Source organism: Panthera pardus, unplaced genomic scaffold (genome assembly GCF_024362965.1).
Source record: "Panthera pardus isolate Hobbes unplaced genomic scaffold, ASM2436296v1 HiC_scaffold_6, whole genome shotgun sequence".
In the NCBI taxonomy this organism is placed as follows: domain Eukaryota; kingdom Metazoa; phylum Chordata; class Mammalia; order Carnivora; family Felidae; genus Panthera; species Panthera pardus.
The window spans coordinates 97,157,796-97,175,305 of NW_026526991.1; the positions used below are offsets into that span (position 1 = coordinate 97,157,796).

General features: G+C 40.7%; 1 protein-coding gene across 3 annotated transcripts; it reads right to left on the minus strand.

Annotated features, from left to right (window-relative positions):
- Positions 1 to 742: 742 nt before the first annotated feature.
- On the minus strand, positions 743 to 9,695 carry TMEM52B (transmembrane protein 52B). 3 transcript variants are annotated; one of them, XM_019436436.2, is made up of 6 exons: positions 9,527 to 9,695; positions 9,081 to 9,226; positions 6,897 to 6,940; positions 4,266 to 4,304; positions 3,562 to 3,728; positions 743 to 2,342 (listed from the first exon to the last, which is right to left on the minus strand). In XM_019436436.2, the coding sequence occupies exons 2-6, from the start codon at positions 9,132 to 9,134 to the stop codon at positions 2,101 to 2,103; spliced, it is 546 nt and encodes a 181-aa protein (XP_019291981.1). In that variant the 5' UTR covers positions 9,135 to 9,226; positions 9,527 to 9,695; the 3' UTR covers positions 743 to 2,100. The 3 variants fall into 3 exon arrangements, with proteins under 3 accessions (XP_019291981.1, XP_019291979.1, XP_019291977.1); XM_019436434.2 differs by having other exon boundaries at positions 9,559 to 9,693; XM_019436432.2 differs by having other exon boundaries at positions 9,081 to 9,695.
- Between the last annotated feature and the right edge of the window lie 7,815 nt (positions 9,696 to 17,510).

The window sequence follows — 17,510 nt, forward strand, 5'->3', positions numbered from 1 at the left end:
ATGTTTAAAGTTTGAAGGATAGGTGCGAGAAAAGTAAGAAGGGGTTTAAACAAAACTGAGAATCAGTGATTACACTGATCAACAGGTAGATTGAGTAGAGAAGGAAGTAGAGCCAAGCGGGTGTTAATATTCTGACAAAATGGGAGGGTTACAGGAATGGAAGATTCCGCCTGTCTGAGGAGAGGGGAGAGGGGAGAGGGAGAGGGAAGAGGGAGAAGGGAGAGGTAGGGCTGAGAGATCTCTTTAGAATAAGATACTTATAGGCAGGATTTCTGCCAAGATTTTTTTCTACCGGATGATATTTTAATTTCTTCAAGACTGGTATCTTGAAGGACGAAGGAGCCTAGAATATTTTATGGAATGTGTGATAATGAAGTGATGCCTTTGGCAGTAGCAAAACAAGGCCACCTAGGGGTCTATTAACAATTCATGCATTTTAACAATTTCCAGAGGCAATGTGATAAATGACTCAGGATAAATTCAGATCTCCAGCAGGTTATACTCAATTAGAACAGTTTTCCCCTTGGGCTGAGTGAACATTCCAAGGGTGTATTTAATGAGGTGCTATCCTAATCAGCTCTTCCCTGGTTATGACTTCCCCCCAGTGATGAAACTAATTGCCAAATAAATGAGTTTTCTCAAACATCCCTTCCCTCTACACAGACTATTTTAAAAGGAATCACATATCATTGGTCGTTAACCTCAATCGACAGATATTTATTGACGAATAAAAGTGACTTCCAGCGTGACTTAGCGGTAACCCAACAAGCTGGGTGGCCAAAGAACAAACGAGAGCACAATTCTCAGAATCATAGTAGCCAGGTGAAAATTAGATGTCAATATTAAGAGCGACAAATCCATGTACATAATACTTTACAAATCTTGTCATTTGTATCTAGCTTATTTGAGCCTCGCAACAATCCTTGGAGGTGTTATTATCCCCTATTTTACAGATGAGGAAACTCCTTTAAAGATTTTCAATGATTTATCTAAGGTCACTGGCAAGTAATTTTTCCCCAATACACTTTACTTTCTCAGCTGTCCAGTAACAATACATCATATCCCCAATTGTCCAGTAGTATTTCAGGCGGACAGCTTAGCACGACACGGCAGGATGCCATCCGGGCTGAGTTCAGTTAGTTACTCCAAGAACTGGAGAGGGGTGCAGATCGGCTCAAATAGGAGACGACATTTTCTACCATGGCCACGAGGTGGCAGTGAAGGCCACTCCTAGAGACTAGTGTGGGTCACTACAGATAACCTGGCTTTAAGGGGTCGGCCAGAAAGAGAAAAGAAGTCAAACAATGCCATTCTTTGAGAAAAGACTGCGTGTGTCTGTGCAGGCGTGCACGCGCGCGCGCGTGTGCGTGCATGTGTTTGCAAGGCAGAAACACTGAGAAATTAATAGAAAGTGTTACTGCACTCCATGAAGTTTCTCATATTGCTAGAGAGTAGGACCAGGGTGAAGGAAAGACCTTGATATTCGGCACTTGGGTACCGTATGTACTCTGTTCCCTTAGCCCGTGTCTGCAATCCTACCCCTGGATCCTGAATGTCCACTTAGGTATTACGATTACCTGGGTCCACTTAGGTGTTAGGTATTATGATGCCAAGAGTGTCACTGGCATTCAGTAGAAAAGTGAATGTTCTCTCAAGAGGAAGAATTCACGGCTTCAGTGCATTCATGTCTATGGCTGTGCCTACACTCTTGTCTTTCTCCTCAAATGTACCACAATCTACTCTTGCGTTACAGCTGGCAGAAAGAAAAACCACCTGCAGTATCCCATAGGCAAAGGAACTCAATAGCTATAGGCATTCAAGGTACTTTTGATGCTTTCTTGGTTCAGGAGTAGTCAGCATTGCTAGAGGTTAGTTGCAAATTCTGGCCACTGGATAAAGAATTAGAGTTCCCAGTTAGAGCATTCCGTGTTAGAAAATACATGTGGCTGGAAACAAAGAGTGGGAAGCCATCCTTTCCACTGAATAGTGTATAGTCGTCATCCTAAATCTTCCAAAAGTTAGGGGGAAAAAATGTCCCATTTGTCTGTCTGTGGCTATGCTGGGGATCCCCCCACCCCATTTATAAAATCAGAATTCCCATCAGTTGGAAGAGGGTCCTGCCCGAGGAGACTCGTCCACTGGAGACAGCTGCTTTTCTTCTGGCACTGGGGGTAGGTCAGGTGTTTTTGGCCAACACCTTGCAACGGTGAAGCGACTCATGTGAAGAGCTTCTTCATACCCTGGGAGGGTGTCCAAAGAGGGAGGCAGTTGGCCCAGGGGGCTGTGGGAGTGAGCCACAGCCAGGATTCTTCGAGCTGCAGGGCCAAATACCGACTGCAAGGCTAGTGAGAAAAGAAGGAATAGAGCTAAAGAAAATGCGGCATCCTCAGAAATCAGGGACTTACAACACACTTAATTTCCCTTCGTTTTTAGCAAGTGTCCAAACTCATTGTCACTCTCGGCCACAGATGTTATGAAAATCCCGCGAGGGCTGTTTAGAAACCAACTTCACTCTGCTAGGAGAACCTGTCTTCTCTGGGGTCCTCGGCTCATCTAAATTGTGTTCCCATATCTCACAGCCCCGTCTTTTCCCTTTTATAGACTTTACACCAATGCACTGATAATGCAGACTCCTTAGAAATATTTATTTCTGTCTTATTTCTCTCTTCTCTAAAATGACCATAAGAAAAGCAGGAAAGGTGAACAGCAAACATTTTTTTTTTCAAAATAAATATCACAATGTTGGGCCACCGGCTCTTATATAAATATAATATAAAGAAGAGAACCGAAGGAGATAAAGGAAAGTGTTTTATGATCCTCAAGGGAATGGTAAGCTACTCCTTAAGTATATCCATAGATACGCTACAGAACAAAGGGTTGAAAGTACGCGTGGCTAATTTCTCCAGAGAGATAAAATAATATATATTAGTAATAGAAGATACAAGTTCTCACAAAATCCAAGACATTTTTGAAAAAAGGGATACACTCATGGTTTAAAATTGCTTCATCAAAATAAGTTTATAGACTGGGTAACTCTTCCTATGAAACATTCCCAATGTTTTCTCCAACGTTCTACTTCTTCACTCTATCATGAGTCCGACTACTACTGGAGAAGACAGCATCAGCATGAGCCCAGGTCACCACACCATCAGGCTCCCTGAAATTAGAATGACCCTGAATTCTAGAATCTTCAGTACTCTTCAGGGGTGCCTGAGTGGCTCAGCCGGCTAAGCATCTGACTTTGGCTCAGGTCAGGGTCTCATGGCTCAAGTTATGATCTCGCAGTTTGTGAGTTGGAGCCCTACGTCAGGCTCTGTGCTGACAGTGCGGAGCCTGTTTCGTACTCTCTCTCTCTTTTTCTCTCTCTCTCTCTGCCCCTCCCTGGCTCATGCTCTCTCTGTCTCTCGAATATATATATATATATATATATTTTTTTTTTTTTTTTTTTTTAATTTCAAACAGTTTCTAAAAAATACGATTCAGTCCTTGTTTCTATATCCGTTGCTCTGTCCTGATGGTTCTTTTAATCCCCGTCCAGTGTTATAATGTCACAGTACTCACAAGTGATAGTGCTCTGGAGAGTGCTGTCATGATCAAAAGCGAGGACTGTCACTTCATAGGGAGGCCGGCCCTCCTCTTCCCCGTTTTGCTGGCGACTCAGACAGCAGCGGAAGCACACAGAAGTCAGGCCACACAGAAGCAGCAGCCCGCCAATGACCACCAGCAACCTACAAGATGACCACGGGGCAGTGACCGCCCTGGGGTCTGGTGTGTTTCCCAGCCCCGGCAATAATCAGCCTTCAGTGTCTGCACTCTGACTTTGTTTGAGTATCTTATGGAATGACCATAATACTTCTTTATACACATATACTTATTCGTCAGCAAGACTGAATCGGTTCATTAAAACAATAAGAGATTTAATGCGGTGTGGAGGGTCTGTTTCTACCATAGAAAGTATTCTCCTTCCTGTAGAAATTTCTGGAGCTAACGCTGAGAAAATACACAATAACCTTTCGATGTTGGTGGAGGAGAAGGTATTGAAATAGGAAATCCTGGCATATTGTCACATAGTTAACAATGAGGTAAAGAAACTTGACTTCGTGGGATGCAAGGTTAAGTACACTGGGTGTCTCATACATTTTTTTTTTTCCCTGCCATCAGTATATTTAAAAACTAAAAAATAAATAGATAAAAAAAAACAAATGCCCTTGAGAAAAAGAAAGTTCCTTTGAGATGTCTTTCTGGGTATTAGAGTTGAAACTTACCATATATACCAGAGATGTACCCAATCTGTGGTCAGGCAACTATGGAGAAAGAATAAAGGTGTTTGGAGTTTTTTTTTTTTTTTTTTTCTGTAATAAAAATATAGTCAATGCCTATTGTAGTTCCAGAATCAGAAATATGAGTTACAATGTGATAATGCTACCTTGTTATAATAAAAGCATCACAACATATATGTGTGTGTGTGTGTGTGTGTGTGTATACTTTTTTTTTAAGTTTGTGTTTTAATTCCAGTTAGTTAACATACAAGTTATAGTGACTTCAGTATAACCAGTGGAACATATTACAAAATGGGACACCTTAAGAAGCATTTTATACTACAGATGTCATGGTGTAAATATTTTTGTAAAGCACTATAAGACAGACTAGAGTAGTGATTATGAAAACAGCGTTTATAGAAAGGGTAGTCGTGACCACTGTAAACTGTTACGAGGACAATTATCAGGGAAGAGCCTGGAATGTAAGTTTACCAAGTTTGAAAATGGATATGAAAGTTGACGTTTGGATACATTAGCGATCAGTAAAATTTAAACAGAAAGAAAATTTTAGTTATAAGATGAAAGCAATGCAGTGAAGTTTGTAATTTACATGCTGTCAATTGTCGCAAGGGCCACCAGAAAAACTCTCACCATAAAAGAAAAAAACCTGAACTTTCACATCCACGATCAAAACTGATATGCACACCCACTGAAGCCAAACGGGAAGGGACAAAACTGTCAAGCCCAACTTCGCTGTGTCGGAAGTTAATTAAATTAACTGAAGTAATAATGACAATTATAAATTTTCTCTCTAGGGATGAAAAATATATGGATTGCGGGAGAGAAGGAGTTGTGGGGTAAGCTCAGGAGTACAAAGGGGAAAGAGGAACTATTTATCTTTGAAGAGGAACAATTTTTTTTTTTGAAGATAAATTTAATTATACTTTCTGATACACTGAGCTATTGAAACCCGTTGAAATTCACTTCAACCTCCTCTTTTCGGTTGTACATTTGTAACATATAGTTTGCTTTTTCAGTAAATAGTGTCTCCTGTAGGTTTTCTCACATTCCCCATTTATTTAAAGCCTCTTCTTGCTCTACAGTGTTACAATTCTCACTCTGTTAAAAATTATTCTGCCATGTGGTATTATATATATATATATATATATATATATATATATATATATACACACATACATACATACAGTGGAGTATTACTCGGCAATCAAAAAGAATGAAATCTTGCCATTCACAACTATGTGGATGGAATTAGAGGGTATAATGCTAAGCGAAAGTAGTCAGTTAGAGAAAGACAAATATTGTATAACTTCACTCTTATGAGGACTTCAAGAGACAAAACAGATGAACATAAGGGAAGGGAAGCAAAAATCATATAAAAACAGGGAGGGGGGCAAAACATAAGAGACTCTTAAATATGGAGAACAAACAGAGGGTTACTGGAGGGGTGGTGGGAGGGGGGGATGGGCTCAATGGGTAAAGGGCATTAAGGAATCTACTCCTGAAATCGTTGTTGCACTCTGTGCTAACTAACTTGGATGCAAATTTAAAAAATAAATTAAATAAAAATGGAAAAAATAATAATAAAGAACATAACAGCTAAAAACAAAAACGGACTCTTCCCATATTGGTAGGTGTCTAAAACCTCAGACAGTGTGACAAGCAGTCAAGGCCACCACCATTTCCCCTGGGTTTAACAGACTTAGCTATTGAGAAACCCTTCCCATGTCTAAATATGTGTTTTCCTTCACTCTGAGCAACTGTTTTGTTCCAACTGGCCCTGCTTTTTTTTTTTTTTTTTTTTTTAAGTAATTTACCTCCAAGTGAAATGAATCTCTTCCCCTTGTGTGTCCTCTGTGTCTATGTAAGACCTAATCGTGATAGGTTTAGATTAAGGGATAATGACCTCAAAGTCATAGCTAAAGGACATGTGCATTAAATAGTGATATGCCCCGGGGCGCCTGGGTGGCTCAGTCGGTTGAGCGTCCGACTTCGGCTCAGGTCATGATCTCACGGTTCGTGAGTTCAGGGCCCGCATCGGGCTCTGGGCTGACAGCTCAGAGCCTGGAGCCTGCTTTGGATTCTGTGTCTCCCTCTCTCTCTGCCCGCCTGCCCCACACACACTCTGTCTCTCTCTGCCTCTCAAAAATAAAGAAAACTAATAAAAAAAAAAATCTAGAAAAAAAAATAGTGATATGCCCTAAAATACGGAAAATGCTTTTCATACCTCAGGTGGTGATGCTACTTTGGAATTACCCAAACTTATCTGCCCAGGATGAGATTTTTGAACCTAGTCTGTCTTGATGAGTCACGAAGAAGCATGAGCGAGAAAACCTTTTGCAAATCTCTGTGACTATATAAACGGAGGTTAATTCCGATGTTTTAAGGGGAAGATTGGCCATGGGGGGAAAAAATGCTGTCAGTGATTTTAAGTACGTAGGATGACACCGTGGTGAGTGTCTTTATTTTTGGATAACCCTGTCTGTGATTAGTGGGCTGATGGTTGTGTAAGTAAAGATAAAGGGAAGTCACAGATATCTGATGACCCTTTGACCCTGTTTTGGGTACTAATGTTTTTGTCTGTTTCTCCTGCTTCCCAGTCGGGTCTCAGATACTTACTGTTCAGGACTCACACAGTTCTCCTCACATCTTGCCCGAGGAAGCTGTAGGAAGGGAAATAGTCTCAGACAGGGAAATGTCTCATTGCTCTGCTCAGCAGCCTATGGACTGTTCCTCATGACTCTGCGTTGTTAGACTGCATGGAGACAGCCGGGAAAATATGAGGACGAGGTCAGAGGGTCAGGCAGGTTGAGGATTGTTGGTTTTCATTGCTCCCATGCCCGCTGATTATTATATTTGAAATGGGAGAACCTGGAGGAACAAATATCTTGGCTTTGGGGGGGAGGTTATGGTTTTGTTTTGTTTTTTGGAGGTGGGTGAGCATTACACCTTAGGCAGCATTTAAATCAATTTGTTTGTCCTAGAAATTTCCTGATCTGTCCCTCAGGATATTGTTATTGTCTTCCTAATTCTCTCCCAGTTACAAATTGCATTCTAGACCACTCCTCTTTTTTATTCCCTTAGTGCATCAATAACACACTATATGAAAAAAGAGAAGGGGACAAAGGAAGGGAACAATTTTATTTATTCAGTGGCTACGATACGCCAGTCAGCTAAGAATTTTCACTATGTCTTAACATTTCATTGCAATAATCATGTAGGTGGGTATACTTAACCTTATTTTGAAAGATTAAGTGATGGAGGCAAAGGAATTTAAGTTAACATGACCAACTGTGTGCTCCCACTGAGGTAGCCAGAATTCAGATCAGCCTTTATCCTATACATGCGTTGAATGAATTAATAGAACAAGGGATAAATCTGCTCTAACGACTGCTCGGTATTGCTAGCAAGTCCCTTCTGCTAATAATAATGAAAGCTTCTACTCCTTTTTTACCTTGTATTTCAGTTGACTTTCTCCCCAAATAGAGAAACTTGCATTCAGAGACTGTGTCTCTCTTCCAGTAACTTGAATGACTTAATATTTCCAGGAAATCAACAACAAAAACCACAAAGGCCCTCAACAGGGAACAGAGAGTTGTGCTCATTGAGAGTTTATGAAAACGAGAGGGGACACACACTATCACGATACATCAGGCAAAAAGGGTTTGTAAAAGGACTAACCAGGTGTCTTCTGCAGACAACATTTGAGAATCTCTCTCTCTCTCTCTCTTTTTTTTTTTTTTTTTTTATTTTAAAATGGTTGGTCACTAAGGGTGACAAAGTGTATTTTCTCAGCCCAGCCCTGGTTCTGTGTTTCTTTTTCCTGACTAAAGGTAAGAAAAGCTTAATGTGCCAAACAGCTAAAATACTTCGTTTGGGTATTATTGCAAGAAGGAGAAGGAGGAGAAGGAGAAGGAAGAGGAGGAGGAAGAGGAGGAGGAGGAAAAGGAGGAGGAGAAGGAGGAGAAGGAGAAGAAGAAGGAGGAGGAGGAGAAGGAGAAGGGGAAGAGGAAGAAGGAGGAGGAGAAGGAGAAGAAGAAAGAAGGGGAAAGAAGAAGAGGAAAGAAAAAGAAGAGAAAAAAAGAAGAGGCAAGAAGGAAAGGGAAAAGCAAGGAAATGAAGAGGAAGCAAAAGGAAAATACAAGAAGAAAGAAATGGATTTGCAGACATTATTTTAACGAGGACATAGAAATCAAAACAGACAGTCCATCCCTTGCTAGCTATGCAAACTTCCCCTTGACAGTTGTCCAGGATCATCAGTCTAATGACCCTTTTCTCAGCTAATGAGTTACTTAGGGCCTTCTGATTTTTAGTGGCGAGAAATAAAAAGTCCAAAGTATTTCAAAAGAATTTTTCCTCTGTTAACTTATTTCTGATCCGGAGGCACCTAGGCTGTTAGAACTGTACCAGTGCTGATGTGGAAACTCCATTCAGGGAAACTGTGTCATTCTTTTTGATAATACATTTGGGATTTTAAGGGACGGGTGATACGATGCTAAAAGAAATATTGATAAGTGGCCCTTCCGAATTACCATAGCTACCCTGCATGTATCTCCGGTTGCCCTAATTTCTGCCACCCCCCCCTCCCCATTTCACTGATGTCATTAGCCACTCATGGACCGCGAAACACTATAACACTAAGGAAACATTCCAGTCATTCTTTCCCCACGACCCCTTTGGTCCAATATGTGTCTTTCCTCTCATCCATTTCCCCCAAGGGTCTTCTGAGAGTCGATTTATCTGAGAAACAAACAAACAAACAAACAAACAAACAAAGGTTTGCTTTTGTGTTTTCACACTCACCTGGATGAAATACACCAGGGCAGAGGCTGTCACGGCCTGGGCTTGCATCACCATGGGGGCTGAACCGCTTCTCCAGGATCACGGACTGGGTGTCTGTTGCCTCCTTTCCATGCTCTGTGCTAGGTCAGACTTCTGGACCTAGAGGACTTAAGGAGACAAACTTTTCTCAGCAGTAAATCAGTTTTCTTCTTCTCGCGCGCTCGCTCTTTCTCACTCTCTTTTGTTCTGTCCTCTTATTCCTTTGGGCTTTTATTTTCTGTGGTCTTTCTCTCCCCTTTCATCCTGGCTTCTTTCTCTATTTCTACTCTGTTTTTATGTTATCCACATTCGCTTCCCCCTGCCTTCCTTCCTTCCCTATTAGTAATCCTTTCTGTAGGTCTTTAACTTTCTCCCACTGTCCCCAAAAAGAAGACATTCAAGGAGGACACATCAGTCCTCAGAATTACGTATTTCTCTAGGCAGTGGTGAGAAACTTAACTTTAGGAGGCTCAAAGGCAGATTGCTGGTGATCAAATAAGTTCTCGTCTCCACCAGAAAAAGAGTAATATTCTTGGTCCTTCACCAGCACATTTCAGGGCGACTGTTGAATAATTGCCAACCTCCATTCACTCCCCTTCTCCATGTGATTAGCCCTCCTCTCCTGCTCTCTGAAACCCTCCCCTTTACTATGTTGATAATCAACTCTCCTGGTTCTGGGTCATTTATTCTTAACCATTGCAGTAGGACTGAGAGGTTGACAAATGGACTGGAAAACTCTCCCATCTTTGAGGAAAGCAGGTTTGGAGATTACAATGTTTGGGTGGTGACCACGAAATTCCCCTCTACCCTGACTTCAGTTCTCATTGAAACAGATAAGTCAGACAGACACATACAAAAAATGTTTTAGCTAGGTTCCAAGATCTATAGGTCTTTAGGTTTCTGTCTCTCTCTCTCTCTCTCTCTCTCTCTCTCTTAAATAAAATCTAAAGTCAGAATAAAAATAAGCACACATCGGGGCGTCTGGGTGGCTCAGTCGGTTAAGCATCTGACTTCAGCTCAGGTAATGATCTCGCAGTTTGTGAGTTCAAGCCCTGCGTCGGACTCTGTGCTGTCAGCTCGAGGCCTGGAGCCTGTTTCAGATTCTGTGTCTCCTTCTCTCTCTCTGCCCCTCCACTGCTCACGCTCTATGTCTCTCTCTCTCTCAAAAACAAATAAACATAAAAAATTTAAAAATGAGCAAACATGGCAAGGGAATAGTTGTAAAGAAACATATCTATAGGAACAAATGAATGCTGTATAAGTGATTTATACTTAAGTCAGAAATCATTTACTTCATAAAGTATTTCAAAAAAACTTCAATATGCAAAGTATTTCATAAGAAAATTAGACATTAGTTTACACACATATATCTGTCTCATAAGAATTGAATAAAACCACCTTTTAGATCATATCTAATTTTACTGAGTGATTGTTGAGGGCAACTGTGGGGTGGGATTGATTCAAAGAGTCCCCACACAGCATTAAATGAGCATGGAGAACATAACTTTTTTTTTCCTCTTTCTCTCTTAGCTAAGGAAATCAAATAGTGACAGAAAAGCCTGGTGATTAGATAACATTAAGTTCCAAAACTAAATGATTATTGCTTTATTTTCTAAAAAGTAAGGAAGATGGAGCTAAGATGAGGAGTATTTTTCAAATCTCAGCAGAAAACTTGGCAAGGTGGGAAGTATTTCATAGGACCGGGAGACCAGAAAATCCCTGGCTCTCTACTAAATTATTATGTCGTTTCTCCAAGCCTTAATTTTCCCTTTTACAAAACAGGAGAGGAATGCTCACTTGACTTGTTGTTTCACAGAGAAAATACCACCAAAGACATGAAGGATTTTTATTAGAATATTTCTATTTCTATTTAGAGTGTCCTGCACATGATAACATCACTAATCTTTCCCTTCTCTCTCTCTTGTCAGAGATGCAATAGAGTATCATGGCTAAGAGCCTAGCTAGGTTATCTGGGATTAAATACCTGCTGTCTCACTTAATAGCTGTGTGATCTTGGGCAAGTTATTATATCCCTGTTGGGTCAGCTTCATTCTATCCAAAGTGGGGTAATAGTAATAATGTTACTTCATAGACTTATAGAGATTCAATAAGGTAATGTGTGTGAAATGCACATAATTGTCCTGATGTAACGAGTATTTTAGAAGTGTTAACAAGGATTCTCTTGATTTCCATTCAGTTTTACCAGTGACCTTCACCTTCAGTATGCTGAATAACTGATGTCCTGTCAGTATATTATTACCATGGCCATGTTTTAGCTTTCCTGGTATTCCAATTTTGAATATTTCCCCTTGCTGTTCTGGCCATCTCTTCCCCAATCATCCCAGCCAAACCTGAGTGAACAGGTTTGCCCATTACCATGATCTTTGCCCCCACTGCACTTTCCTGCATGTGATTGCCATCACCTTTTTGCCCTCCAGCTTTCTAACAGGTTTGAACAAAACACGATTCTTTTAATGACCTCCTTGTTAATATTCTTTCTTAGAATAACTACTGCATTTTTTTTTTCCTCACTGGATTATTCTTCAGAGAAGTAGAACTTCTTGTTTATCCTAATGAGAGTGATTATGCCTTGTGGCAATTTTAACCCCCAGTTCTGTCCCTGTCAAAACCTCTACATCCCGAATGTTGAGAGAGGAGAGAGGATCCATGTAGGAAGACGAAACAGGGTACAGACTGGAAGGGAAGGTGGCTGAGATGGAGGGGAACGACCTCATTTCAATCCTACACAATTTTGTAGTTCTATTAAGTTTGTGAATCATTAGCTTTTGACCAGGTTGTTAAAGACTTGGAGTGGAACCAATGGAGGGTACATGTACATAGAGGTCTTTCACTTATGCCTAAGGAAATTGTTATACAAAACTTGTAACAAGTGGAGCTAAAAAATTACTTGTTTCTGGCCCCTTTGATTATTCTCCTTTTGACCTTGCCTATGTCAGATGACCAACCATGAATTCCCTTCCTTTCTGTGCCTCAGTGAAATAGAGTCCAGGACTATCTTTACTGTGAGTCACCAAGCACGAGTTATAAAGTGTTGAGCAGTGAGTTGGGCCGCACCCATAGCTTCAAAAATAGATAATAAAGCAGAAGACATCAGTTTCATCTTGCAACGACTCCACCAGGAAGTGCTCTATCTTATGAATCAAGATTGCAATGTAAGCATTGAGTGACAACCTCAGAGGCATTGACACTCAGGATTCGATTTAAGGAAATTTAACAAAATAGAAGGGATTAAGTTTATCAAAGTATTATTAGTTTTATATACCATAAAACACATTACCACAAATTTTATGAGCACACATTATATATAAATATATATATATATATATATATATATATATATATATATATATATCACAGTGCCTGTGGATCAGAAGTATGAGCACAGATTGGTTGGGTCTTCTACTTAGGGTCTCACAGGCTGAGGTCAAGATGTCTTCTGGGTTGTATTCTCATCAGAAGACTCAACTGGGGAAGGATATGCTTCCAAGCTACCTCAGGCGGGAATTCATTTCTTTGTTTTTTAATGTTTCATGTATTTGTTTTGAAAAGGGGAGAGAGAAAGAATGGGAGGCGCAGAGAGAGAAGGAGAGAGAGAGAATCCCAGGCAGGCTCCTTGCTGCCAGTACAGAGGGCGCTGAGCTTGATGTGGGGCTCAAACTCACAAACTGAGATCCTGACCTGAGCCAAAATCAAGAGTCAGATGCTTAACTGACTGAGCCACCCAGGCACCCCAGGAATTCATTTCTTTGTGGTTATAGGATTTCTGTAAGCTTGCTTCTTTAAATCTGGCCAAGAGGAGGGAGAGAAACTTTAGCAAAATAAACACTATAACTTATGTAATCACAAATACATAATCATATACATTCTATCACTTTGGCACATCCAAACCATGGATACCACCCACACTGAAGGGGAGAAGATTACACAAGGGCATGAACAACATCAGGGGGCAGGAAATGAGAACTAGTTAAAGTCTGTGAATTTCGTCCAGCTATCTGCCACGAAAGGATTGTAGAAATTATCCCACAGGTTTTGAAACCCAAACGTCCATCAATGGATGAATGGATAAACAAAATGTGGTATATACATACAATGGGATATTATTCAGCCTTAAAGAAAATTCATGGGGCGCCTGGGTTGCTCGGTCGGTAAAGCATCCAACTTCGGCTCAGGTCATGAACTCACAGCTCGTGGGTTCCAGCCCCACGTCGGGCTCTGTGCTGACAGCTCAGAGCCTGGAGCCTGCTTCGAATTCTGTGTCTCCCTCTCTCTCTGGCCCTCCTCTGCTGGTGCTCTGTGTCTCTGTCTCTCAAAAATAAATGAACATTAGAAAAAATAAAAAGAAACTTCTGAGACGTACTACAGCACGGACAGATCGTGAAGCCCTAATCTAAGTGAAATAAGCCAGACACAAAAGGACAGATATTGTATGTTTCCACTTATATGAGGTACCTGGAGTAGTCAAGTTCATAGAAAGAGAAAATAGAATGGTGGTTTCCAGGAACCGGGAGAAGGAAGAAATGAGGAGTTATGTTAGTCACGGTCCTCTAGAGAAACAGGACCAATAAGAGGGTGCATATTTATAGAGAAAGATGTATGGTAAGAAACTGACTCATGCAATTATGGAGACCGGCAAGCCCAAATCTGTAATGTGGAGCAGCAGGCTTGAGACCCAAGAGAGCCAAGGTGAAGTTCCAACCCAAAGGCTGGCTGCTGGAGAATATTTTCTTATTTGGAGGAAGATTAGTGTCTTTGTTCTATGCAGGCCTTCAACAGATTGAACGAGGCCATGCACATTAAGGAGGGAAATCTTTACCCCATTGACTAAAATGGGAATCTCATCCAAAAACATTCTCAGGGAAGCTCAGAAAAATGTTTGACCAGATATCTTGGCACCCTGTGGCCCAGACAAGTTGACACATATTACTCACCATCACTGGAGTCACTGTTCGAAGATTACAGAGTTTGGGGCACCTGGGTGGCTCAGTTGGTCAAGGGTTAAGCGTCTGACATGGGCTCTATGATCTCAGGCTCTGTGCTGACAGCTCGGAGCCTGGAGCCTGGATTCTGTGTCTTCCTCTCTCTCTCTCTGCCCTCCCCCACTCACACTCTTCTCTCTTTAAAAAATAAATAAACATTAAAAAATGAAAGAAAAAAGTAAAATTACAGAGTTTCGGGGCACCTGGGTGACTCAGTCGGTTAAGTGTCTGACTTCGGCTCAGGTCATGATCTCATATAGTTTGTGAGTTCGAGCCTCGCATCTGTCAGCACACAACCTGCTTGGGATTCTCTTTCCTTCTCTCTCTGTTCCTCCCCTGCTCTCACTCTCTCTCTCTCTCTCAAAATAAATAAATAAACTTAAACAAAATTTTTTAAAATTAAAAAAATGAAAATTACAGAGTATTAAGTTGGAGAAGAAGAATAGTGAGCTGAGTTCTTGTCTGGCTTCAGGTAGAAAAGAGACGTTTAGTAAATCTCTTACATTTTCTGGGCATTAGCTCTACTTTCTCAAAATAAAGAATGAAGACATATTTTCCTTAAATGCCTTTGTATTTTTAAAATCCAGCTTATGCTGGTGATGTTTTAGTAGCTAAGAATCTCAAGTATTAACTGCCTACTGTTTGCAGAATATTATAACCTATATGGTATTCCAGGGCGATAGGAAAGAATAAGCTTTTCTTAATAGAAGGGGATCCAACTTTACTCATAAAGAGCTTGTAATTTGTTGGAGAGAGGGAATAACTTTAATGGAATGGAAAATCAATAGAGTGCTCTATTAGAGTATATAAAATGAGGGGGTGGGAAACTGATGATGTAGCAGGATTCTTGCACAGAGAATCGTGACACAGAGGCTTTTCTTTCCAGGAAGCAATTTTATTCCTGTGGGCACCCCTCAGTTGGGTTTGCACCCGAAGAACCGAGCCCCGAACACCACGTGGTATAGTTTTTAAAATATATTTTCTACTTCCTTGTCTCCCATAAACGGTAACACACAAATATGTAGTCTGATTAAGTGGTCTTATGTTACAAGATCAAAAGGATGTTGTCATATATAGCCCGGTTGCCTTGAGGTTTTTGTTTTTGTTTTCTTTCCTTAGGAAGGGGACTCTACCACAGTGATGGCAATCCTACCTATAGATATTAAGTGCAGAGGATTTTTTAAGAAAATAAAATGTATTTGAAGGGAGTACAGGATTTGTAGAGCTCATCACCAGGTCCCAGACTGCTTAGGGAGCATCTTATGAGTATTGACCCCAAGCACAATGGATGATTATTTCGTCCTTGGTTTCGTGGGTGGGATGTGAAGGTGAACATCTGAAGTCTGAGAAATCTAGCTCAATCTTAGGCCTCCTTCAAAGAATGTTGTTCTTTCTAGTCCTGGGTGTATCTTTGGGTGTTTTAGCTACATAGACACATATGTCTTTCCAAGACACTTCTTCCTAGGACAATCCATAAAAGGTAACTAGCTCACAAGAAAAATGTGCTATGTCCAGATGCCTGGGTGGCTTAGTTCGTTAAGCGTCCGACTTCCGTCTAGGTCATGATCTCACAATCTGTGGGTTCGAAGCCCCCATCGGGCTCTGGGCTGACAGCTCAGAGCCTGGAGCCTGCCTCAGATTCTGTGTCTCCCTCTCTCTCTGCCCCTCCCCCCCTCAAAAATAAATAAACATTAAAAAAGGAAAAATGTGCCATGTCAACAAGTATACATCTGTATCTCATCTTAATCCACTAGAATATTGATGGCATACAAAATAATTGAGTCACTGTGGGGAATGATAAAGTGCCCTCTTCCTTGAGATGTAATTTCAGCATTTATTAATTCATTATCAAAAACACTTTCCTGAGATTCTATTTATGCGAAAGTCGCCATGGTGAATTCAGGCAGCAATCTTGCTTTCTGGCACTTACAGTCAAAGGACGTTGGGTAGCGCTTGAGTGATAAAGGTAAGTAGCATTGATTTGTTACAAGCTGATTTGACCAGGATATATTTGCTACATGCTGAGCTTTTCTGGTGAACTGTATCACAGAGCAAAACTTTAAGTGACAGATGAACTATGTTCAGTTTGGTGTCAGATACCTGGCACAGAAAAAGGGAAAATAAAAAATCCAGGAAGGAGGAGGGAAAAGGAATCCTAATTAGGCTGTCAATATCAGTGATTTTTCTTCATAGTTTCCTAGGTATTTTATTTATGTATGCATATTTTTTCAATGTTCTTTTATGTATCCCCTCCTTTTATTTTTTTCCCTGGCATAGTTTAAGGCAAATTCCAGATATCCCATCATTCTGCCCATAAATACTTCAGAAAATATCTCTAGTAAATAAGAACTTTTAAAAAAGCATGTAGAGGCGTCTGGTTGGCTCAGTCAGTTGAGCGTCCGACTTCAGTTCAGGTCATGATCTCATGAGTTCAAGCCCCGCGTCAGGCTCGCGACTGTCATCTCAGAGCCCACTTCGATCCTCTGTCCCCCTCTCTCTTTGCCCCTCCCTCATTCATGCTCTCTCTCTCCCAAAAATGAAAAATGTTTTTAAAAGTATGCATAACTGCAGTAAGACATTTCTTCTCTGGTTAGGAGGTTGTAAAGAAAAAATAGGTGAGAATTCTATCAATGAATTCATATAGTCATCCTTACAGCGAGATCAATGAAGAGTCTTGTGACTCCAATTATGTGTAAAATGTATTCTTTTCTGGGTAATTCAACTATGCTAAATATTACTACTACTAATATTATAACTATAATTTATTGAGTTCTTATGTTTGAAGTACAGTACTTAGCATTTTCAGCCAATATTTCACATGAATCCTTATAGCAACATTATCAACATTATCCAGTGGACATTCCAATGTCCCAATTTATAGACAAAGACATAGATCCAGGGGCTCCTGGTTGGCTGAGTCACTTAAGTGTCTGACTTTGGCTCAGATCAAGATCTCATGGTTCAAGAGTTCAAGCCCCGCCTCGGGCTCTGTGCTGACAGCTCAGAGCCTGGAGCCGGATTCAGATTCTGTGTCTCCCTCTCTCTCTGCCCTTCCCTGGCTCACACTCTGCCTGTCTCTCTCTCCTTTGGAAAAAAAATAAATAAACATTAAAAAGAAGAAGAAAAAAGACAATTCTCTAAAAAACAAAACAAAAACAAAAACAAAAACAAAAACCACATAGGTTCAGAATGTTAAGTAATTCTCCAAGATTATAGATCAAGGGCTTAGCAAAGGAAAGATTTGAAACTAGCTCCCTCTGGCTCCAGTGTTCTCACTGGTGCGATGTTACACTGCCACTGTATGAAATAGTGCTTCGAATTAAGTTCTAAAATTATCATGGTCATCATGGCTAGAGATGAATCCTGTGATTACCTCAAAAATTTCTGATCTATTGCTGATTGAAACAGTCAG